General features: G+C 42.6%; 2 protein-coding genes across 7 annotated transcripts in view; one reads left to right on the top strand and one right to left on the bottom strand.

Annotated features, from left to right (window-relative positions):
* myo9aa (myosin IXAa) overlaps nt 1-15887 on the bottom strand; it is a 105366-nt gene extending 89479 nt beyond the window's left edge. For 3 of the 6 annotated variants that reach the window (XM_018752602.2, XM_018752607.2, XM_018752605.2), the window contains exon 1: nt 15584-15887. The gene's annotated coding sequence lies outside the window, so the exon portion shown is untranslated. Of the gene's footprint in view, nt 1-14899; nt 15392-15583 lie in introns of those variants that run through there. The other 3 variants (XM_018752604.2, XM_018752606.2, XM_018752603.2) reach the window with 2 other exon arrangements.
* Nucleotides 15888-16064: 177 nt separating this feature from the next.
* senp8 (SUMO peptidase family member, NEDD8 specific) lies at nt 16065-20516 on the top strand. The gene is made up of 2 exons (XM_018752674.2): nt 16065-16135; nt 18773-20516. Exon 2 carries the CDS (start codon nt 18804-18806, stop codon nt 19446-19448), a length of 645 nt encoding a protein of 214 aa, XP_018608190.1. The 5' UTR covers nt 16065-16135; nt 18773-18803; the 3' UTR covers nt 19449-20516.
* The last annotated feature ends 3551 nt before the right edge of the window (nt 20517-24067 follow it).

Genomic DNA, 24067 nt, shown 5'->3' with positions numbered 1-24067 from the left:
TGTGTTAAAAGAAATACTTTACAAGCTTACCACTAAGGCCACAGTGTGTTAATAGTGTATGCTATAATGGACTGTTAGAATGCAGCATGCTCCACCTTCCATGAGACCTTTTCTTCATTTGTTATTGTAGTGGCAGTAAGTAGAGCTAAAAAAAGACCAGAAACAAGACAGGAGGAGGAAAAAGGAAAAGCCCAGAGAGGTTGGAAAGGTCAGATGTCAGGTGTAGTAGTAAAGTGAATTGCAGGACATAGCTGGATGCTCTTTGGTTCACAAAAACATTAAAATTGCTATTTGTTTTTTGGGCAAATGTTTTCACACTCAACTTTTTCTTCCAGGAATAATGTAGACTGGGGTACTGTAGTAATTCAACTAGTGCAAGTACACTGCTAAAAAACATTCAAGTATTGCAACTTGAACTGAAAACCTGTAGACTCTAAGTCTACTTTTCAGTAAGCAGCTGTTGTATTCTAGAACGTATTGAATGCAACTGAAAAATTAATTTCACCACATTTTCAGCTAAGGTACTTCATTAACAGCCATTTTAGTTTAACTGTCTCAACATATGTACAAGTAACTAATGGGACATCCTAGGGCTGAAATTTCAAAAGTATGTATTTGTTTCAAAGTGAGGACACTTTAAAAATACATTATCGGGGTCATTAAGGAATAGACAGGTAGAGGTTCATCACAAAATGAGTTATTCCTTTGTTTAGGTGCATCTGAAAAGCACAGCTGAAGAGTGGTAGGACACTGCAAATGTCAGTGGATGTACTTCCACAGTTCTGAACATTCACCTCCCAGCTGACAGTAGCACGCAGAAGGCCATCTCGCTGCAAACACCATAAGAGGTCAACATCTTTTACAGGTCATAGTTCTTCACAGTCATCCCATCAGGGAAAGGAAAGTCCTATGTTTGCAGGAAGTAGTAGTCAAAAATGTACCTCAGGCAGACTACTTTGCCATGATAGCCACTTTTATAAGCTCATGAACATTATGGCTCTAGAAGAAAAACGTCCTGGCCCTGACCTTTGACATGTCATGGAACAAGGCAGATTTATTGAACTGAGCCAGGATGGGTCACCTTCCCACTACTTAAGCCTGGATGTCACAGAAGTTTGAAAGCTATGAAAAATGTGCTCTCACTTGTGCAACTTAAAAGCTTGTTGAGAAAAACAGGAGTAGAAGGATGGTGCCAAATATGACAGGAAGAGGTCTCTGAGAAATGCAAAGATGTTTTACAAGATTCCACATTGCCAGTTTTCAGTATTAGTAGTATACATTAGTGAACGTGAAAAACCTTCAGCCACTTAAAGCTATGAACATACTTGGAAATATATTGATTGTATGTTTCAGAAGCAGTCTATTTTTATGGCATAAGTAATATGTGGAAACAATACCAACGCAAACTGTAAATGACTACAAATATTCTGTAGTATTCCTTGCAACAGTGCACCGATTCTCCAAACACATTATCCACTCAACAGCATCAGCCATAATAAGCTTAGAAAAGACAGCTTTAGAAGAACTTGTTACTATCAACAACATGAAGTTAAACGGGAAAAGCGCTGGAGACAGGGGCACCCCCCTCCCAGTCACCAAGGCGAGGTTCAACTTCCTGTCCCCTTACTGGCGCACCCACCCCCCAGAACAATGGAGGAACAGGATGGGTGACTCAAAGCCTTCACAATGCCACCATGACCATGACGAGCTCCTTCAAATAAAACCTCAGAGGGATGTAAACCCAAAATCAGAGAGCAGTAGCACCGTCAGATTCCAGTTACATTCTCAGGTCTTATTCTTCAGACACTTGTAATCTCAGTCTTTAAATAAAATGTTTATGAATCAGTCATGACATCTAGCACAACAAAAGCAGACTTTAGAAGAACTTACACAGACCTGGAAAAATATTAAGTTTAATAAAGCTGGGAAAGCCATTATTTTTAAAAGATCAAATAAACACAGCTGTTTACCAAAAAAACACTTTCTCCATATCCACCAAGTTTTACCGAACCCTTTTCTTAGTTGATACTTTACGTTTACTCAAAATGCACAATCTCAGGAATTAAATTACAAAGAAATAGCTCTCAGTCACAGCAAGAATAGGTGCAAGTGTCACACAATCACTACTACATTCAGAATACACAACCACGGAAAAATGTATTATTAAATTTAATAACAGATCCTCAGAAACAATCGGTTGACAGGCAGCCAGGTCACAATTAGTGCTGCCTCAATATTTCAATAGATTAATTTGTGAAAACTAAGCTACATTTCTGTACACTATAAAAACAAAACTGAAAATGCAAGGAGTAAGAAAGATGGAGGTTATTTTGGGACCCTGTGGTTGATGTGGTGACTGGGAGAGGAGATTAAGCTGCTTGGTCTTGAGTAATGGAGATGGCAATGCTGGATGTCTTTCTCTGTGGCCTCATGGTGAGTTGGATTGGGTCCTTGTGTACAGCTGTTGTAATATGCGCATAGGGTGTACCATCTTATCCTGTGTATGTTAAATGTTAAATAAATGAATGGTCAGCCACATTACTTACTAGCAATAAGGATTTATCTATAGAGGAGGATATAACCCACCTCATACATCTGCTGCCCTTGTCAGAAGATGTCAGTTATTTGAATGAAATCTACAACAAATGCATTCAATGACAAAAACAGCTATGGACAACAGCACTAGAGAAATAACCTGAAGAAACAGGATCTTGTCATAAAAGAGGTAGTGGGGTCTAAGTAAAATAAAACTGCGCAGAGTGGTCAATCAGAATGGAACGGAATGCCACACTCATCAAGTTACAAGGACAGAAAAAAAAAAGCTGTGCAGTAAACCATGAGACTCAAGACTTGTGGCAGTACCAATCCACCCTAGGTGGCAAACAACACACAACACAGGTAAACCTGGAACTGGTGAGGAGGAACACTGGTAAGAACCAAACACCTGGCATCACACACCTGGGCAGAGAGTCTATCTCAGGAAACCAGCTTGACAAGGTCCAAACATCTGATTAAAAAAATGCAGAACAGACTCTGAGCCACTACATGTGAAATACTGGAAGCAGTAACATAAATAAATTAGGTATTAAAAGGGGGGGAACAAAACTCCAAACAGGAGGAGGAAGCCAGCATGTGACAGACTCAAAAGAAGCAGGCCACTTGCATCCACTGGAGATGAAACTGCAGTTCCCACAGCAACCAGGCCTGGCATTGCAGGGAAACATTTAATTTTGGCCACACAGCATGGCTCGATACAGGAAGGTCCAGTGACACCTGATAGGAGTAGCTCATTCATCTCAAGCTTCACAAACATTGCTACCCCATTCTTGCACATCCCAACTATGGTCTGCTCCCTGAGACCCAACCGCACTCTCTAGTTGCGAAACTTTGAGGTGGACAGGCGCGGGGCAACTCAGCCGAAAGATAATATTTATATAATGGAATATAAACAACCTTTTTTTAATACAGCCATGCTGTTGGGGTCTTTGCTTAGAGGAATGTCCTTCCTTCGTTCAATGAGCACATTGTTCTGCTGTATTGGGTAACATCACAGGCTGAAACATTTAGTCAGCTGTGGCCTCTCTTGCTTTAAGAGCCATCCAAGGGCAACAAACCTGCCAGGGTTGCCCCAAGGGAAACATGCTAGTCCTCTTCCTGGAGAGCCTAGCAAAACATCAACAATGGACATCCTCTGTGGACATGGACAGGAGTTCTGTGTATTACCCCAGGGGAACTGGGCAGTGTCCACAGCGTAGCAGAAGGTCTCTAAACCACAGAATTCTATCCACAAAATTATATCCATGCAAACCTTAAAGGGGTAAAATTCTTAAGAGCAATTTTGAAAAGCAAACTTGGCTTTGTTAATCACAATATACTGTACCAATACTGGACACACACATACTGAATTTAAAATACATTCTCCCTATCAGTCCACAGAGAAAAGAAAGCCACAGTTAGTGTCTGTAGCAGAGCAGAACTCTGGATGCCAGTGGGGACTGAAACAGTAGAAAGCAACGGGGGGGAGACCCAAAACTTAAATTCTGCAGTGTGCAAAGAACAGAGGCTATTAACACCTCCAACACAACTTGATTATACTTCGTTACCACACGATGCTCACAGCCTAAGCGCACATCAAGATGACTGTTAATAGGCACTAAAAAAGTATATTACTCGCAGGCTACAGAAGACAATGGTAGAAAAATAGATATTTAGGTCTGCTGTGTCATGATAAATAGAGCAGAAAGCTGAAGAGGAATGGAGTTTTACTAATCAAAAACAGCAGCCAAAAATGAAGGCAGTACAATAATCAGTGAACTATTAAGAAATAGATTAAACACCACCCCCCATATAACCATATGCTTTTCTTTTGAAACTTGCTTTCTTTCATCTCTCTGTGCTGTGACATTTGCAGGGTCCAAACCTTTCCAAGGAAAACCTGCTCCATTTTTCCTGCTCTCCAGTTAGCACTACACATAAGTAAACCAAAACCAATCACAGTTTTGATGCAACTAGTTGAAGCACATTGCTTCGATGACATTTCAAAACCACTGTTCTACCTCACATAAAATTTGTCTATTTATACACTTTATATCCAAAACCTGTCAAACGATTTTTTTTTCTGTCAAACAATCAGAACTCAGATGATAAATCTGCTTGAAGTGGCCATTCAGTGCAAACACTGCCCTCTACTCATTCCGAATAACTACTCCCTCATTTTTAATCTCAAAAATGTTTTACAGGAATCCCACAATCATCTTCTCCGGATTAAATCAACAGATCACAACAGCCATACTGCTGAATCCTGAAAACAAATTGTTCACAGTAGACCACATACAAACAGGAGTTGGGGGTACTGCTTAAGGTCTTGAAGGTTACCAACTGAAATCCCAGGAGGATCCCCATTTCCACCCTAAGGCACTTGTGGGTATTTTACTGAAGCCTTTCACATCTATAAACAGGTGAAATTGTTGGACAATTTGTAAAATAGTGGTGGAAAGCAGAAAAATTAAATGTACAGAGGTGCAAACTTAAACAGTGGCAGGTGGGATCCACAGAACTACTCTAATGCTTAAGGATGTCATTACTCATGAAATTCTTTCTACTGAAAGGACCTCCGTGGACAACATCCCGTGCAAACCCACTTATGATGGAAAAAACCTGGTGTTATAAACAAAGAATAACCTGTTAACTCCTGATGCTCAAATTACTATTCAGATTTTTTTTCCTCCAGTTACCATGGTTTCACAAACGTTCATGTTTTTTGTGCTTAAATGTGTATCCTTGTTCAACACAGCCTTTTATGACCAGCCACACCCCCAGTCTCAAAACCACTTATATCAACTTCATCAGGTGTTACCGAACTAGTAAAAATACACTCACCGAGCATTTTTTAGGAACACTACACTAATACTGGGCGGGGCCTCAAAACAGCCTCAATTCTTCATGACATGAATTTCACAAGATGTTGGAAACATTCCTTAGATATTCTGGTGCATGTTGACATGATTGCATCATGCAGTTTCTACACATTTGTTAGCTGCCCATTCATGCTGTAAATCTCCCATTCTACCACATCCCAAAGGCATTCTATTGGATTTAGATGCAGTGACCAGGAAGGCAACTGAACTCATAGTCATGTTTATACAACTAGTTTGACATGACTTTTGCTTTGTGACATGGTGCATTATCATGCTGGAAGTAGCCATTAGAATACAGGCAAATGATGGCCAAAAAAGGATACACATGGTCAGCAACAATACTCCAAAACAAACAATCTCCATACCATTACACTACCAACACCAGCCTGGACTGTTGATACAAAGCAAGCTAAGTCCATGGATTTTTATTGTTGATCCCAAATTCTGACCCTACAATCTGTGTGCATCAGCAGAAATTGCGATTCAACACACCAGGCTAAATTTTTTCAGTCTTCAGCTGTCTAGTTTTGGTGAGCTTGTGCCCACTGCAGCCTCAGCTTTCTGTTCTTGGCTGACAGGAGTGGAACAATATATTTTTTTTTTTTTTTTTTTTTTTTAACAACAACAACAAAAGTATAAACTGTAAAGTGGTTAAAGAACCAGGGTGCTCAGAGGGTACACTTGAGAGCCACAGTTTACCCAGTATTTTACACAACACAGTAAATAATAAGGTACTTTTAGAGGTGGGAAGGGGTGTGAAACATTGCACACACTTAATCCATCCTCCAGTAGTGTGAACAAGATGCTAAGAGCACTGGACATTAAAATAAAAACTGACACAGGCATGCAAATGCAAGCACAGCTATTAAAGGAAATGTTTTGCAAATACACAAATTAAGACTGTACAAGTCACAATTGCTTCCATGCAAGCTTCATAAGATTCCTTAAATCAACAAAAACCACAAATAAGCATGAAATAAATGTTACAAGTTTAATAATGTACACTGTGAGGTACACACAGTACATGACATGTTTATGTTGTACACTGCCGACATTTGTATCTTTTAGAAAAGGAGATTAAGCACTAGGTCTAAGTGAGGCTGGCTGAATATTCCATCGGTACAGAAATCAACATCATTCCTAATGTTAAGGCATTCTCAACAGAGCTCACCAGTAATGGCTGGTTGGTCCAGGTTAAAATACTTGTAGAAGCTGCACTCATTTATAGCAGGGCACACGGACAGAGAATCTATGGGAGGAAAGAGACACTGGCAGGCTGGAGCTATCAGTGGCATATATTACACACACTCCATTTACCCTTCAGAAAGTCTGATTCTGGCACAAGCGGTTGGACTCAGCATGGCCAGTCGTGAGAGGCTGGCAGACCAAGGGACGAAGGAACCAGACTGTCCCTGACCCGGCCCCTCCCCAGATCATGGATAGAAGACGGACAGCAGATGCCACCGTTGAGCAAAGAAGCTTGGGCTGAGCGTACTCTGACTCCTGGGAGGGAGACATTTACTCCACGCCTCAACATGCAGACAGACACAGAGAGCTGCAAGTAAGCTTAATCCTTGCAGTGTAGAGTCTTAATCATCTAGAGTAATTATCCCGAGCTCCATTCCACAAACAACAAACCACAGAGCAGTTGTCAGAGCATCATGTTCACCTAAGTAACATGGAGGGGATAAACACAAATACTGAAAGCATAGTCACACTGTGAATTAGAATATCATCACACCTTTGGGTAAAAGGCATGGACATGCAGATGGAAGGACACAATGGCACATGTACATACCCAGACAAGGTGATGTGTTCCTTTCATAATTACCATTTCAATATAAGTAACACAATATTACACAGCTACTCATTAACACTAACAATGTTCATTATTTTTTTTTTTAAATAGCGACAAAGAAATCAAGCACAACATTTAAAATTTTCAAGAAAGAAAAATATGGATATCCAAGATAATAAAAAACAAATTAAAATGAAAAAACATCCTTGAAGTTTAATTCAGTGGGGTGCGGTGGCGCAGTGGGTTGGACCACAGTCCTGCTCTCCGGTGGGTCTGGGGTTCGAGTCCCGCTTGGGGTTCCTTGCGACGGACTGGCGTCCCGTCCTGGGTGTATCCCCTCCCCCTCCGGCCTTACGCCCTGTGTTACCGGGTAGGCTCCGGTTCCCCGTGATCTCATATGGGACAAGCGGTTCTGAAAATGTGTGTGTGTATGTGAGTTTAATTCAATCCCAGATTTTCTTTTAAGGTCCAATAAGTTCCATGTTTGTCCCCAGAAATGAATCAATGTACAATCACCTCAGAGCCATTAACTGGGCTGGAATAATAATTTCTGACTCCTATAAATTCTCAGAAGACCTAATCCCGGCACTGAGTGTCAATGAGTTAAACAAATATAAACTAAAAGAGTGATTGTGCCTAATTGATTTGAGTGAAGAAGACTCTGTGGTCATTAGCTACAATTTGATGGCCCTTTATTTCCACATGATCACCAGCCTTATCAGCTGATGGTCAGAACATGGGAAATCAATGTAAGAGTGAACTACTGGTAATATTTTCTTTGACACAGATTGACTTTGACCTGGATATACATGAATTCATACTGCCATTCTTCACTTTAGGAGAGCAGCACTGAAACATGGTACCCGTAAACAAATATAAAACATGACTGTAAACCCTTCTGGTCACATAAATGAGGAAAACAAGCAGCAAAGGACAGGATGCTATTTAAATACATTTGCACAGAGGGTCTCTGATCAACACATCTCCTCTCAGTGTGTCTTTGGCGCACCCACTTTGAACTCGAGATGAAATGGTTGGGGCAGGTACCAAGACAACACAACAAATCGACAGCAAATAATAAATTACTTCAAGCACGGTACTAGACTGGGTGGGCTCTTCTTAACCATAAGACATGGTTCATATGGAACCTCTGCCTTTACACATATGCACCACAAAAGCAAACTCAGCAAAAAAGAAAAAACTCCAATACCACAAGGAGAAAACTGGGGTTTTATTCTGCAGAGGATATTCAATTTGGCAGGAACCCCAGTCTGAGAATGTGTTGGAGGAGATGAATAACTCCCCAGTGGCAGGTGAACAACATGCTTTTACAGGATGGTGCAGGGTCAGTGCTTAGATAAGAGTGTTACAGCTCCCCTCCCTTTAGCCACCCTTCCTGCCTCTGAAGTTTTAGTCCAGCAGCTAGAGCAGGCTTTGCAGATGCTGAGAGAGAAAGGAGGAACTTGCCTCTGGTTCAGTCTCTGATCGCCATCCCAGTGGAATGCCTGAACTGTAAGGGCACCTGCAGTGAACACTGTACTCCTAGAATCCACAAGAGAACGTCCATTGTGGGAGGTAAGATAAACCTCCTGCTCCTCAGTGCCCTACAACTCATATCAGTGCTGCAACTATACGATAAACAACAAAGACTGCTGTGCTTTTTCTCACTGATTGACACGGTTTCCAAAAAGGCCTCTCATGTACTCTGGCACACAGGAAAAGTGCTTTGGATGAAAGATGTATACAATGCTTTTTGTTACTCCTCATAAAACTGTGTTAGAATATGCGACCCATCTAAAACATATTCAAGAAAGAAGCCAGAGTAATTTTTGGGAAATTTCTTGTTCTGTAATATCAAACCCAAAGAATAAACAACTCATCTGTTGATGTAATGCATTCATTGTGTTTTTCAATCACATCGCTTTGAAGAAAATCGCCTGCTAAATGACAATGTAAGATGACTGGTGAAAAGACAGCATTTTCACTTCACAAGGTAAACAGCTTCCTTATGCAATCACACTTTGTAAAATATGCTGGTTATTTTATTATCAAATCTACACAAAACAAAAAGTATCAGTAAGTGGATTACAAATTATGTAAACAGTCTGTGTGTAATAACTTGCAAGTTACCATAACTCCTACCATAACACAACCAGACTGCTGTCTTATCTTGAAATCATGTAAGAATTAAGTGCATCAAAGTAAAAATGAACTGATAGAAGTAGCAAATGGCAGCTAACCCTGGTAAGTCCTGCTGTAAGCAAGCCCAGTGCTGCAGCTGTTGAGCACAGTGTGTCGGCCAATCCTTCCTTACAGCTGTGGGGCCAGGCCTAGCCTGCCCTGTAATTAAGAGCTGTGCAAGAGGCCATACAGCTGGTCGGGAGGCCACACCCCCTTTGTCAGGCAACACCCCTGAGACACATGGCTGGAAGGCCCGTCTAGCCACCTCTCTTCTCCAGTGTCCATCACAGGGCCCCTGGGGAGGAGGGCGGGGGTTACTGCAAGATTCTGAGGGCAGCCACTACCGCTACTGTCAGCTCTTCGGGTAGATCGTGCAAGGCAGGAAGAGGCCAGCCAATGGCCAGCTCAAAGAATGACTCTGCAATACCATCTCTGCCTCTAAAAGAGCTGAAGAAAAACAGATGCAGAAAGGCTGCTGGTGATCATATGTGCATTCTGCAATCCTTTATTCTTAGGGATGTCTTAAACTGACCCATACGACAAGGTGGCACTTTTAAAATAGTCTGAAAGCAGATTGAAAATGACAGGTTACAGCCCAAACCTTAACTACATAGTACAAATCTGAACTGAAAGCTCTCCTTTGATTATCTCTGAGCTCCTGTTGAGTGTGTATGTCCTGTAATTGACCGCTTTATACGACTGATATAAAGATGTCACTATGAAATTAAAGAAGTCTGTAAAGGAGGTTCATTTAACCCATCAAATTCTCAGCACAGCTTGACAACTCTGCCTGTGAACGATATCTACAGTCAAGGGGGGGGGGGGGGTTCTTTGGGGAGCGTAATTTAGAATTTTAGAATTGACTTCCTGGTATTCTGATGTTGTACTTAAGGTTTTCTCTTCATTAAAAACAAAGAAAACTCCAAACACTGGAGCTTAAATTTCAGATGCTTTCAGCTTTGAGCCCCATGTGCCAAGATGGAAAAAGGGGCTGAATGAAAATAGGAACTGACCAAAGTTTATCTGTGATGGGACAAGAGCTTTTTTCCAAATGCAATCTCCCACCTAAACACTGCTGAGGTAGCCCAGATCCAGTTCAGAACTTTTCATGCTTTCCCACACACCTTGCTTTTCTTACAAACTATAATTGCTTGGACTATCAAGGCTACAATCAACCGTATCCAAGTAAACACTCTAGGTAATACAACATCAATGAACCATTTTACAGACAACTACAAGGAAATTGATGAAAACTTTTTAGCGCTTAACAATTCCAGTTGAAAACTTAAGAGTTTAACAATTCCTTTGTGGAAGTGAAAAACCTTAAAGTTTACTGACCACCATTCTTCACAAATATCAAAACAAAATGAGGGAGAAAACCTGTTCTCATAGCCAAAAGCAAACAACAGTTTTAACACCTTGTCACATGGAGCAGTCACTGGGAGTCGAGGCTGACTTAGGTCTGCATTTCCATAATAGTTAAAGGCATCCAATAGATGCAAGAGAACTGGATTGCATGAAAGACTGGAAAAGAAATGGAGATTTGAGAGCATGCATAACTGACTTTAAACCACAATGATGGTTATCCCAGTGCCTAACTGGTTAGATTAAAACCACAGCAATTGATATACCAACTCAAAACATGAAACACTTCATCTGGACAGCAAAAAGCATGGCCCTACTGCTCTCCCTACATTTCCAGCAATGGAACATGCAGTTTCAGCAAAAGAACACAGCAGGGATAGCGATCAACTTCAACAGACAACTTTGGTGGTGTCTACCCTTCAGTTAAATTGCCATTTCCGCCCATATGTGAAAAGTCCAAACTGCAGTTGGGGGACAAGTTAAGACATTGCTTCGACATGCTACAATCTACATCCTATCAACACCACCAACTTCAGACTTCTTTTCAGAAGCCTATTCACCTCCATCCCATACAAGACAAAAACAGAGCAGTGCCTTCTCCCACAGGGCTTTCAAAGGTCTTTGTACAACCTTGCCTTTTATGCAGTTGTATATATAATTTAGAGAGGCCTTTGAGCTCTTTTTCTTCAATTGTTTAGTTAAAAGAATACATTATGTGCAATGATATAATAAAACAAAGAAACTGAACTTTTTAAAATGTGGCCTTTGACTTTCTCTCCATGCTCCTCCAGGCACCAGTAATTGCTTGCACACTTCTCCCAAAGAGTTTGTCTCAAAACTAAACAGGATGAGAGGCTAATTGCTAAGTAGATGAAGAAGTATAGTCTGTCCAAGTGGTGTAGTGTTTTAAAGCTTGCGACAAGACACTAGGGTCAAATCTGTACACAGACAGCTGCCATACACTGAGTTAGGACCCTGAACTGCCTCTGCAAAGTAAGTAAATTGAATATGTGACTACTTAAGTTTCTTTCAAAACTAAGTTATGCAGTTAAGCAGAACCAAGCAGCAGTTCCTAGACCACGACTGACACAGCAGCAGTGCAAAGTGACCAGCAATGATGGTCTCTGCCGGGTTGCAGCTGTTTCCTCACGTTTGCACTGATTAACAAGATGCGTTGTGGCTCCCCTCAGGGCAAGGGGTGAGAGGTCTGCTGGCATAGTAAGCACTGAGGGCGGACAGCCAGCTGGCCCCTGAGCTGAATGGCATCAGCAAGAGGAAGTGCCATCATCTGTCAGTGCCAGTCAGCTGCCCAGCTGTCTCATCCTTGCATGTCCGTCCCTGACAAAAACACATCATGCACTGCAGGTATTCCATCCTGTGTGGCACGTGAGAGAAACTGTGGGCCATTTCTGAAGATAAATACCATTCACAAGCCAGACTGGTACCACAACTCTGGAACAGTGAGATCACAAGACTATCCAGTGGGCCACCATACTAACCCTCAAGGACACCTGTAAGTGTCATAAACTAATGCAAGTAAAAATTCTTAGCTGCACTGCCTGGCCTCTTGCTCTAACAAGATTTTTCTTCATAAAATATCATGGCAGATGTTTCCAACTTTTTATCTTTTACAGACAGCAAAAATGTGGTTTGTATAGCAAATTCTTTGCAAATATTAATCAAGCTTAACCTAATTTTTTTTTTAAAACTAAATTCAGTACACACAACTATTTAGATAAAAACGGGGCTGAAAGAAATGACAGAGCAAACGCACTAATGGGGTATGAATCAAAAACTCAACTAAGGAGCCAAAGGGTTAACACAAAGACTTCTAAAAACGGACAAAAATGTCTTGCAAGAATTTCTGGAAGTGAGAGCAGAACAAAAGGAAAGATTGATATCAAAGCTAACAACTACAGATTGTTCAATAAGAAAGTACACTGGAAGCTTTATGTCTAAAACCTTGCAGATAAAGGAAAACTTTGACCATTTCAGGAATCAGAGCAAAACCATTAAAAAGTAATTAAGACTTTCAAGACTTAATTAAGACCATCACTCTAGTATTGTACTGCTCATTTGTGTATCTTATAATATTTAATTAAAAAAATTGGTGTCGGTATCAGGATTTGTCTGTCTTATGCACCTACTTGAGCGATGAACCTCAGTGTAGCAAGCGGTAGGGAACAAACTAGGTTTGCTTGAGACTCATGTCTGCAGCTATGTCTCCTTCTCTCAATGTAATGCATAAATTGTACTTTTGCTGAGATGTACGTCGCTTTGGACAAAAGCGTCTGCTAAATGAATAAATTTAAACGCATAAATGTAAATGTAAGACTTTTCCTTCTAATAGAAACCCATAACCAAACCAAACAGCAGTCAACGTGCATATAAATGTTAAACATATTTAAACTCTGCAATAGCCTCCGGTGCAGAATCCTTAGTGAGCTCGGCTCATCACAAAGTGAGAAATACTAAACTGATAAGATGCTTTACTCACCCAGCATCCTATCATGAGGCCAAGATTTCCCAGAGCAGCAGACCATGACACTCCAGCACGTGACAATGCACACAGCACAAGATGCTTGGAGTACTTAGAAATTCACCTCAGTGTGTACTTGCTGGAAACAGCAGATTTGCACTCTACAGCACATCACCTAAATTCTCAACCTCAAAGATTTCTGAAGTCAACATGGACAGGACTAAATGTTGAGGTGAAGCAAACTGTCCTGCTGCTCAGTTGGTACCTTTTTGGGCTAAATCGCTACTTTTCAGAAAGAATATGACATTACAAATGAACTCATTTAACACTGAAAAAGAATTATGAACGATACTGTCATGGCTTTACATTAGTCCTGTGTACAGTGCCACTTGGCAGCAGCATTTCAATCCATTCACAAGGAAACAGGCTGGTACTAGCCAAAATCGGGAAAGCAAGGCAAATGCCCAAACTCACCATTAATCTCCAACCTCAAGCAATACAATGCAAAAACAGGGCATCTGGCCTCTGACTTTGTCATACAAATGACTATAGCACCAGTCACTCCCATGTTTGACACCCTTAATGTTTACCTTTCTGACTCACAATGCATGCAGCTGGTTTTGAAGTGCTGGTGGACTGCTAAAATAGCATTTTAAATAGCAACACCACAATTTAAACCTAAACTTCAAGGGTGAAAAACATCTGAAAAGCTCACTTCAGCATGCTGTGCAAAAATGCCACCACTCCAAAACTACATCACTGTCATGTTACCCTCTAAGTTCCATTTATAACAGTAAGCAAGGACAGGCTCCTCATTTCTCCTCTCAAACTTCTCTCTCATTCTAATCTTTGCTTGTAAGGATACAAGCTGTCCATGTCAGACTAAGAAAAAACATATCTTGTCACCACGCCTGTACGGCAACTGTAAGGTTATACTGTATTTATGGTGAAAATTTCATGATAGGACCTGTAGAGAGAGATGATTATCCAGCAGAGAATGAAATCATGTAACAAAGTGAGTCTACATGAAAGAAATGAAAAATTAAGTAAATGTTGACATGGGCATACTAAAGTAAAGGAAAATAACTTGCAGATCCTGGAGCATGCATTGTACAAAACATCATGTATTTGGAATTCTCTTTCATCATCCACCCCTTTAACTCTCCAAAAGCCCTGCATTTTAACTGAATATACAGTGCATAGTGCATACCCTTCTCCGAGTTACTCCCATACGATACTGTACATACCTGTCCTCCGATATCCGTGGCATACCTCTTCAAACCCATCCGATACCGGTGCGAACCTCAAAAAAACCCAAGTGATACCAGTCTAGACTCCAAGAAAAACCTAGCGAGAGTCTCCAAATCACAACAGGCCCTACCGAAACTCATCAGCGGAATACTTACTTCAAGAAACGCTCAGTCGCCAGAACCCACGAACGAAGCCCCGGCGATTCCCCATCTCGACTCCAGACCAGACCCAGACACACAGATTCCCCAGTGTGTGACAGCTAGAGAAACTCCAAAAAGACCCCAATGATAAGAAGCCCAATTGAGCCCAAGAGACCCAATGAATGAATGATTCATAGTCGACTCCCCAGAGCCCCTAACCCTCGAAACCCTGCAGTTCAGTGCGAGTCTCCAAACCCCAGCAACTTACATGCTCAGTCTGAGGCTGAGGAGGGTCGCTGCGAATCATGTCACATGTGTGTGTGAATCATGTATTTGTTACTCCTCTGCTGGTTCCTCAACCACATGCTGCTCACTCGTGGGTGTTATTCTGTCCTCAGAGCGTCCAGGTGATGAAGCGAAGAGCCCAGGCAGGCAGTTCGCCTCAGGGCCGCTGAGTCTGAACACACAGCAGCACCTCCGGCTCCGCTCCGGCGTCCGTGCGCGCTACTGCTCCAGTCCATGTCCATCCATGATCTCTCCTCCTTCGTTCCCAGCCAGCGTAGAAAAGCCACACAGCCGCGCACTGACGTGACCGAATTTTTAACGCCCGCTGTCAACTATTGCCACATTAAGCGCGGCGAGCGCCTTATTTACAGAGTCGTACTTTTCATTTGGTCGTGGGAACTCAATTAGCTACCTGTAACGCGCCGTCTCCGCCAGAGACAGAGAGAGCCGGCGGTCCGCGCGCGAGACCCCGCTTCGCGAGAGTCCCAGGGCGCGAGACGCCGCGCGCGCACGCACGCACACACAGCTCAGTCAGGCCACCGCCACCATCAGGCAAGTCGCGACGGACAGGATTGGGGGGGGAAACGTCCAGAGTAGCCGGCTACACGAACGAACCGTCCCTTAAAAAGAATAAAGTGTCAGGCAGACGAACAGTGAAAAGTCTCACCTCAACTCTCAGCCCGAATCCGGCTCCGTGCGCGCCTCAGATTGATGGTACAGCGAGCGAGCGAGGAGAAGAAAAAAAAAAACCTAATCTTGTAAAAAATATATATCCTTTTCCCCGTTATTGTGGGGTTTGGGTTTTTTGTTTTTTTTTTTTACACCATCATTCCCATTCTCGGCTTCCAAACGTTCACCACGACGTGTGAGCTGACAATTCTGTTTCTCCTCAGCGGCAAAAATAAAAGCAGTCTCTCCTCCCGCGTTCACGTTTGCCACAAGTCCGCCTGCTTTCTGTCTCTACTAATCAGTGCCGCCTCTCAAAGTCGTGCACTGCGCGCTCTCGCGGTCACTGCGCTCGTCCACGGCTAGGGGGCGCAAGTGAGAAAATGGCTGCCCAGAGGACGTGAAGAATTGCGGTTTCCCAGCGGCCCTGTCGCAAAACTTAAGCAGGTCGTAAAAGCGTTGAGAAACCACTTTACGGTACTCGTCGTTTCTGAGCTTGCGATGAGGGTCCGCGGTCATCTGCGAAGCTACCGTGATCCGTGTTTTCAGTAAGGTAAGCGGGGTAGCACAGCTGCTGCTGCCTGTTGTAAATGATCCGCACCACAGATTTCCTCATGATTTCGAATAATTTAATTTAGCAAGCCAGTTCTATACACAATGCGGTGTCACAATCAAAATCAATCATGACGACGGCTAGGATCTTAGGATGGATATAGCTGCCATATATTTTGACCAGATGGTTATTTTCGAAGCTGTATGTGTCCGAATATTCAGCAGAGCATTTCCATGGCATTTATCAGTTTTTCCTTAGATACGCAGGTGGGTTGTGGAGGAATTCGACGAATTATTCGTTATGACCACGGTATGTCAATGTATGTAAATTTCAGTGTGCTGTCAGTACCATTACTGCAGGCAACAAGCAAAAAGACACGCAGAGCTCGGGGGACATGAAATAGGAGCGAGATAATATCATTTTTGCGGTATGCATGACCTCCCTTCCGGTGGCATTTCCCTGTTACGGACTTTAGGACACGCCCATTCAAATTTGTGGGCGGTGCATATAGAAGATCCGCCCTCCTGTTGTTCCCCCACCCCCACAAGACAGGTTTTGCATTTAGTTTCATGCAGGGAGCTTGCTCATCAAAACAGGGAAGAGCTTTGTGCAGTCCACCGGACTACACGTGCAGGGATCTATGTAATAAAACGGGGATAGGTACGAGTGTTGTTCAGTATATGCCAGATCCTTACATTTCCGTGTGCACTAAAACACACCCAGACTGAGCAGGATTGGAAAACTGGATTCAGTCACTTTGCACGGTGTTTAAAGTACCTGTCTGTGTTGATCAGTAACAAGATGACACATTTTACGTGTTTATGGGATGACTTGTCAACTATCATCCATCCATCCATCGTCAACAACCACTTGTCCCAGGCGGGGTCGCGGCGAGCCAGAGCCTCACCCGGCAACATGGCGCAAGGCCGAAGGGGGAGGGGACACACGTAGGATGGGACCCCGGTCCATCACAGGGCACTCCCAGCAGGGCTCGAACCCCAAACCCGCCACAAAGTGGGCACCAGCTGAACCCACTGCGCCAACATGCCCCCTTGTCAAGTATCAGTTCTAGTGAATTTTAGTGAAGCTTGAAGTTAATGTTGAAATTAAGTCTTATAAAGTGTTTTTCTTAGTTATGCCTATCTCTTAAATAAATTAAGGGATGTCTATTATTAAGCTTTCATTGACTGTGTAAATTATAAAATTAGTTGAAAATGGCACCAGGAGCTGCCGAGCAGCTTACGTATTTATGCGATTGATCTGTCGGGACGGAATAGGAGATTGAGGATGTATTTTTATTCTCAGTAATTTATTTAAAGTATTTTGATTTTAATAAAGAATAATAGAAGATACACTGTAATGGATATTTTATCCAGCCTCATGCCCTGTACTTCTGGGACTGGTTCAAGACCACTGCTATCCTGCATTACAGCATGGGATTCTGGGTAACAGACTGATGGATGGAAGTATTAGAACATTTATTATAGCTTTATATGAGGTTTTTACACAACCTAACCTGCAAATTATAAATAAATAGATGTCTTTTGTGTACTTTTTTGATTCTGGTAAAAAGTGGTAAAAGTGACTAAAGGTATGAACAAATCAAGTTAAACTTTTAATCTTAGCTGTGTTCATGTTAAGGATCAGGGACACTGCTTATATAGGGAGTCTGCCAGGTAGAAGAATTGGGGAGTATTCTGTAATACAATAGACTTGTCATGCAGAAAGCTTGCCAGAGTAGAGTTGAGTTGATTTGTGTGGTATACTAGATTTCACATGTTGTGAATCAGCTTATCGAGAAGTTTCCAAAGTTCTAATACAGTAAGCCAGTCAGTGTTAACAGGAGTGTTCTTTGTTACAGAATGGTACGATTTATGAAACAAATCAGTATAAACACAATTTATCCATCATGTCCAAAAAAATAAAAGCCACGCCTTGCTTGAGGGAAGCGGAGGTACGGTAATGTACTGTAGTTGGCATGGCTTCATCCACATCTTTCTGTAGGTGTGTTAGGAATGTGAGTGTGTTGCTTTAAGACAGTGGGGCAGTACGGGAAGTCTACGAAATGCCACAGGAGTGTCTGTCGCCCATATTGGGTGTATTATTCACTTGAGTGATTGCAGAGACAAACTGATCTTTTTTTCCTGGTATATATGTGCATTGTAGCAGGAGTGCACAGTTTTAGAAAGTTGTTCAAAATAAACATCGTACTCAGTGGAACCTGCGTTTAGGTGATGTGTTCTCCATAGGATAAGCAGTCTCTTAAAAAACAGGGAAGTTCCTGGAATACTAAGTGTGTAAATCTGCTTTATGTTGTGCTGCAATCATGTAGATGTTTTACAGTAGTCCAGTGATATTCTGGAAAATTTGTTTGGGGTTTTTGGATGGGCTGGGAACACATTTTTCCCCATTTAAAATAAAAAGGAAATAGGCTTTTGCTATCTGATATTTTGATATCTACAGGTTTTAGGAACTGATTCATCAAAAGATGCCTGTAATATCAATACCATTCACAAAATAGAATTTTCCAGCTACCACAACTATTCCTAAAATCAAGTCGGAATGTTATTTCATGTTTACCAAATACAAGATTGCAAATGGAATTGCAGTTAAGCTCCTCTCACTCATGTTTCCCAGGAACTCTGGCGACCTCTGTGAGATCTGCAAAATGGACCCAGTGGTCTTGAGTTACCAGGACAGTCTTTTGAGGCGCTCGGACGTGGCTCTTCTGGAGGGCCCATACTGGCTTAATGACCAGGTGATTGGTTTTGCCTTCGAGTACTTTACCATAGAGCGTTTCAAGGGCCTGAGCAAAGCAGCGTGTTTCATCAGCCCTGAGGTCACACAGTTCATCAAGTGCACCTCCAGCCAGGAGGAGTTGGCCCTCTTCTTGGAGCCCTTAAATCTCCCAGCCTGCCGCTGGGTCTTCCTAGCCGTCAATGACAACTCCCACCAGACAGCTGGAGGTACTCACTGGAGCCTGCTGCTGTATCGACGGGACAGCGGCTGCTTCTCCCACTACGACTCGCAGAGCGGCAGCAACGCCTTGCATGCCCGCCGCATCGCCAGCAAGCTCGAGTCCTTTTTAGGGGCTGCGAAAAAGCCACTCTTTGTGGAGGAGCTGGCACCTGCCCAGCAGAACAGCTATGACTGTGGCATGTATGTCATCTGCAACACTGAGGCATTGTGTGACAGCATTGGGCAAGGGGTGGCCCCGCAGGCCCTCACTCAGATCATCACGCCAACGTACATCACGCAGAAGAGGGCCGAATGGCGTGGCCTGATTCAGAGACTCTCCCGTCGGAAAGAGTAATGTGTCAGCACCAGCCTCCGCTCATTTTCACCATCCTCACTTTCAAAGGAGCTAGCATGAGCACTTAGACCAAGATAGATCACAAAACATCCATTTACTTCACAGTGGTGACCGCAGCATTGTTTGCTCGCAGTCTTGCTAATGAAGGAGTGAGGTGGGAAGGCTGGCTCTTTTTAGCAGAACTCATGAAGATGAATTCAAGCCAGCATCCAGAAGAGATGTCAGAAACAGAAAAACTGAATCTTTGGTCACTGTCCTCACCTTCAGTTCTACAGTGACATTTTGTGCCAAAGCCAAGGACACCTGAAAGGGGAAATTCAATGTGCCTGTCATTCATCCACATGTTCACAATTTATCTACAGAATGTGTTTGACGGAAATTGTAATAACTTACATTCTTTATAGCCTAGCAAAGAACGATAACGTACGCTATTCAGACTTTCACTAGCAAAACTGGATTTTCAAAGTTCTGCTTAAAAACTTATTTAATCTGTAAAGCATTTATATTGATATGTTACATGAGGCATATTGCTGAGAATCCTAAGGAAAAGGAAGTAACAGCAGAATTGCTCTCTGGCACTTTGGAGAGGGAACTCTCAAATGGAGGTCATAGCCGAGTAAGTTCACCATGCCGGAATGAGTTGATAAAATTGAATTTCAAAGATGTATGACTTGTGGAGACTTTATCTGCATAAAACTATTTATTTTATTACTGTGAATTTTATATTATTTTGTACATTAATGTATGAAAAGCTCAAGAATGTCAGATCTGCCTGAAGAGTCAATTAGCTTTTGATTTAAAGTAGTTATGACGAAATGTCCGATGTTGTCGTTCTGTGTTGCAAAGTGCCCTTTGAAAAAAGCAACCATAACTGCTTGGAGACTTTGAAAAAAGGAGATGGAGCACAGAACAACAACGAATAACTGAAAAATGAAGCGATGAACAGTGTAAAACCTACTGTTTTGCTGCTGACTGCAGAATTGCCATTTTGTTTTTAGCCAACATGTGGTGTATGTTTACAAGTGTTTCTGCTCAGGGCTGCATATAAACAATTAAACTGGATTCTAGAAAAAGGGCTTTCTGTTGAACATCCAAGTGTTGCTGCTATGCTTAGGACAAATTCTCATCTAGTCTTCGGACAAAAAGTTTAGACTTTGGTGTTCTGGTGCCTTGCAAGTCTCTGCACGCCGCATAACTTTGGGCTGCTTCCATTTGTAAAGAACGCAGTTAGTGTAGCAGGGCACAGACTTGGGTCTGCTGTAGTGGCCTTGATCATTATTCTCATTCACACACTCGCTGTATTTAGCAAATGCCTTTGTTCACGGTATAACGTAAGGTGTAAGTACGTTGCTCAAGGGTGCAAAAGCAGGGGATTCATAAGAAGGATCTTCCAAGTGCAAGGCAACAGCTTGTTAAGCGCAGGGCCGTGGCGGTTCGGAGCCTATCCAAGAAGCAAAGGCTGTGCAGCAGGGTGCAACCTGGACAGGACATGAGGCCATTGCGGGACAAATCGCAACCGAGGAGCTGAGACCAGCGCTACCTGCTTCTGTGCTGCCTGCGAGCAAAGCACTTAATAGCTACTGAAAAGCTACATTAGTATATCCAGCGTTATAAATGTTTAAATCTCCCTTTTATCTAGTCACTTAGCATGACAGCATAAGCCAAGCAGTGAAATAATAAATAAACCGAGCATTTGCGGCATCTTGGCTGTAGATGCTTCGAGAGTAAAACACGGAGACATAAGGACAAACCAAAAACTTTCCTTATTTCAGGAAAGCGCGCAGTGCCGGTGAAGAGCCAGGCCTCCGGGGCCTTGACTGCCTTGAAAAGTAGATCATCAGCAGTTCCAAGGGGTTTTTATGAGTCTGGAGGAAACGTCTGCAGGAAGTGTTTTGCGAAACTTCAAAAAGATTCAAATGACTGGATTGGATGTTCTTCTCCAACAAAGACAGGTTCTTATGAATTTTGTACTGTTTTTGACAGCTATTTAAGTCTGACCTGATAATTTTGCCATCTGCACTTCTTTGTATATTATTGTATATTTTCCATTAAGTACAAGGGTACGTTTTGGCCTTATTCATCAGTCAGAACCTTCAGAATGTTTGGTGTACTGTATTTATATGGCCTCACAGCAGACATACATCACTTTGGATGAAAGGTGGAGATTATTATAACTCAGATGTCACCGTAAGTGAATAATGCACACAGCAGTCGTATGTGAATCGTGAAACTAACGGTTTCGGTCCAGTTCCACCTGTACTCGCCATCTGCATGTGGATGCCTCTCTGTAGATTCACCATGCTAAAGTGTATACAAGTGTAAGTTCTGTTTGTTTGGACTGAAATTGTGGACTTCCATGTTAACACTAACCAGATTTTTGGTGTGCAACAGCAGCTCAGGATGGGCTCATATTTATAGGCTCATATGGACCCCTGAGCTCCTTCGTAACTGCAGGCTGTAAATTTCACTTTAAGGGCTGCTAACCAGAAAGGCTCCCTGTTCTCTTATATTCCTCTAAGTGCTCTGTAAACGCTGCTTATCTTCTCATCAGCACTGCTAGTAATCACTTATCTAAACGCACAGTGGCAGTCAAAAATTTGAGTATACCTGGGCAAACTGCAGTAATTGTACGAACAAGACAGAGGAGTAAATGCAAAGCAACCCCGAAGGGCTCTACATCAGTGGGAATTGCTGTAAAAGAGCTGGGAAGATACACACACATACACAACGTGTACAACCGCTTGTCGCGGCGAGCCACAGCCTAGCCCAGCGACGCAGGGCCGAGGGGGGAGGGGACACACCCAGGACAAGATGCCAGTCCGTCGCAAGTCACCCCAACAGGACTCGAACCCCAGACCCGCCACAGAACGGACCCTGGCCAAGCCGGCTGCATCATCGCACCCTCTCTCCCGATGCCGGGAAGATATTTTCCCTCATTTCCTGATCAAACATATTTCTTCAAATTGTACTCAAAATTTTCACTTGTGTACAGAAGAACTTTCTTAAGATCGTTTTTTTTTTTTTTTTTTTTATCTTTGACGTCTGTCTTCTGTAGTACTGGTTAAAAAAAGGGTCGACTATTCGTGCAAAGTTGTCAGAAATGTAGCAACGATGAGGTCAGGAGAAACCACTTGTCATAATACATACGAAGTTGCTGAGATAGGAATTATGACTACTATAAATAAATATAGGTAGGCGAGCGTAAATGCATGAAGACACCTTTCAGCAGCCCTTAATATAAGTAATGCACGTAGCACACTTCTTCCGCTCTCAGTAACCAGAGCTTCTTCTCTGTTTGATGACAAGATAAATGCCCTCCAGTAATTCTGTTACCTATCCTGTGTGCATGAGGAAAATTGAGGATGTGTACATTAATGTGACATGACACCCAGCATTAGAGGCTGTCAGAGATGCAACTTCCCTTACTGATCTCACATTCTCGGTACTTTAAATTTTAACATGAATGTGTTTGTGTGGTCATGCAGGGTTGCAGTGGGCTGGAGCCTATTCCTGAAGCCTATTCTGGATGAGCCATTCATTCCCTCGCCAATCACACACTCATTCACTGACACGTACATACGCTGAAGTCAATATGCACTCGCCAGTTCACCTAAAACACTTGTCTTTGGACTGTTAAAGGAAACCATGTGAACATGGGAAGAACATGCCAACTTCATACAGACAGATCCAAGTTCAAACCCATAGCCCAGGTGCTGTGATGGACCAGAGCTACCCGCTGTGCCACCCCACATGATAAACAATGAGCATATAAACTATTTAAATTTTTCAGATAAAGAGTCGAGTACCTTCAGAGCCAGAATGCGACTTAAAGTCTGATTCCGTGGACTCTTGTGTTACTCAAACACAGGCTACATGACTGTTCTAGTGCAATTCACAGTTCTGCTGTTCTTCTTGGAAAGCAGATGGAAATTATGCAGGGTTACATTAAATTCTCTGTTGCAGGGGCCTCATTTGTCAGCGTGAAGACAGGTGGTGTATAATTTTCCTAGCGATGCTATAAGACCGAGTAATAATGTCAGTTTGTTACAAAGGGTTAGCACGGAAGCAAAGAACAAATACTTGAAACTGACAATGGCCGGGAAGCATTTAGGCTTTTGCATTTGCGATTTCGTACAGTTGCAAATGGTGGTGGTAGGAAAATGCCAGCGGTGCTGTAATTTATAAGAGAGAGAATTTAATAGATGGTGCAAAGGTGTGGACACTAAACAGAGTCTCTGTCTCTCATCATGGCCTTGGTATGTTTCCAGTAAAGGGGAAAAAAGCCATCGTATCCTGCCAGCACTCCACTCCTGGCTTTAGATCCTCGTCCCCCTGATTTACACCCCCTGGATTGGAGCCATTCCCTGCTCTCCTTAACCTGGCCATCTGTATCCATCTGAGCCGAGTGCCAGTGTTACATTGGGAACGTGCAGCAGCCCATTAAGTGTTACTGTCCAAATAAAACAGTGCAGAGGCGTGCCAGTTAGGCCAGCACTTTCACCGTACACAACATCCAAGCAGGAATGTTACAGCCAAAGAATGCTTTGCTGCAAGACTCGAACGACTTTCTGCCGCAGAATAAATGCCTACTAACGCGTACAAAAGTGACCGCGTCCAGA

This window comes from Scleropages formosus, chromosome 11 (assembly GCF_900964775.1).
Source record: "Scleropages formosus chromosome 11, fSclFor1.1, whole genome shotgun sequence".
Taxonomy (NCBI): domain Eukaryota; kingdom Metazoa; phylum Chordata; class Actinopteri; order Osteoglossiformes; family Osteoglossidae; genus Scleropages; species Scleropages formosus.
The sequence above is the reverse complement of the archived record's forward strand: the minus strand, read 5'-3'. Positions and strand labels throughout refer to the sequence as shown.

Bases quoted from the DNA above. Each gene is read 5' to 3' on its own strand.
- senp8 (XM_018752674.2), top strand. From the start codon at position 18,804: ATGGACCCAGTGGTCTTGAGTTACCAGGACAGTCTTTTGAGGCGCTCG.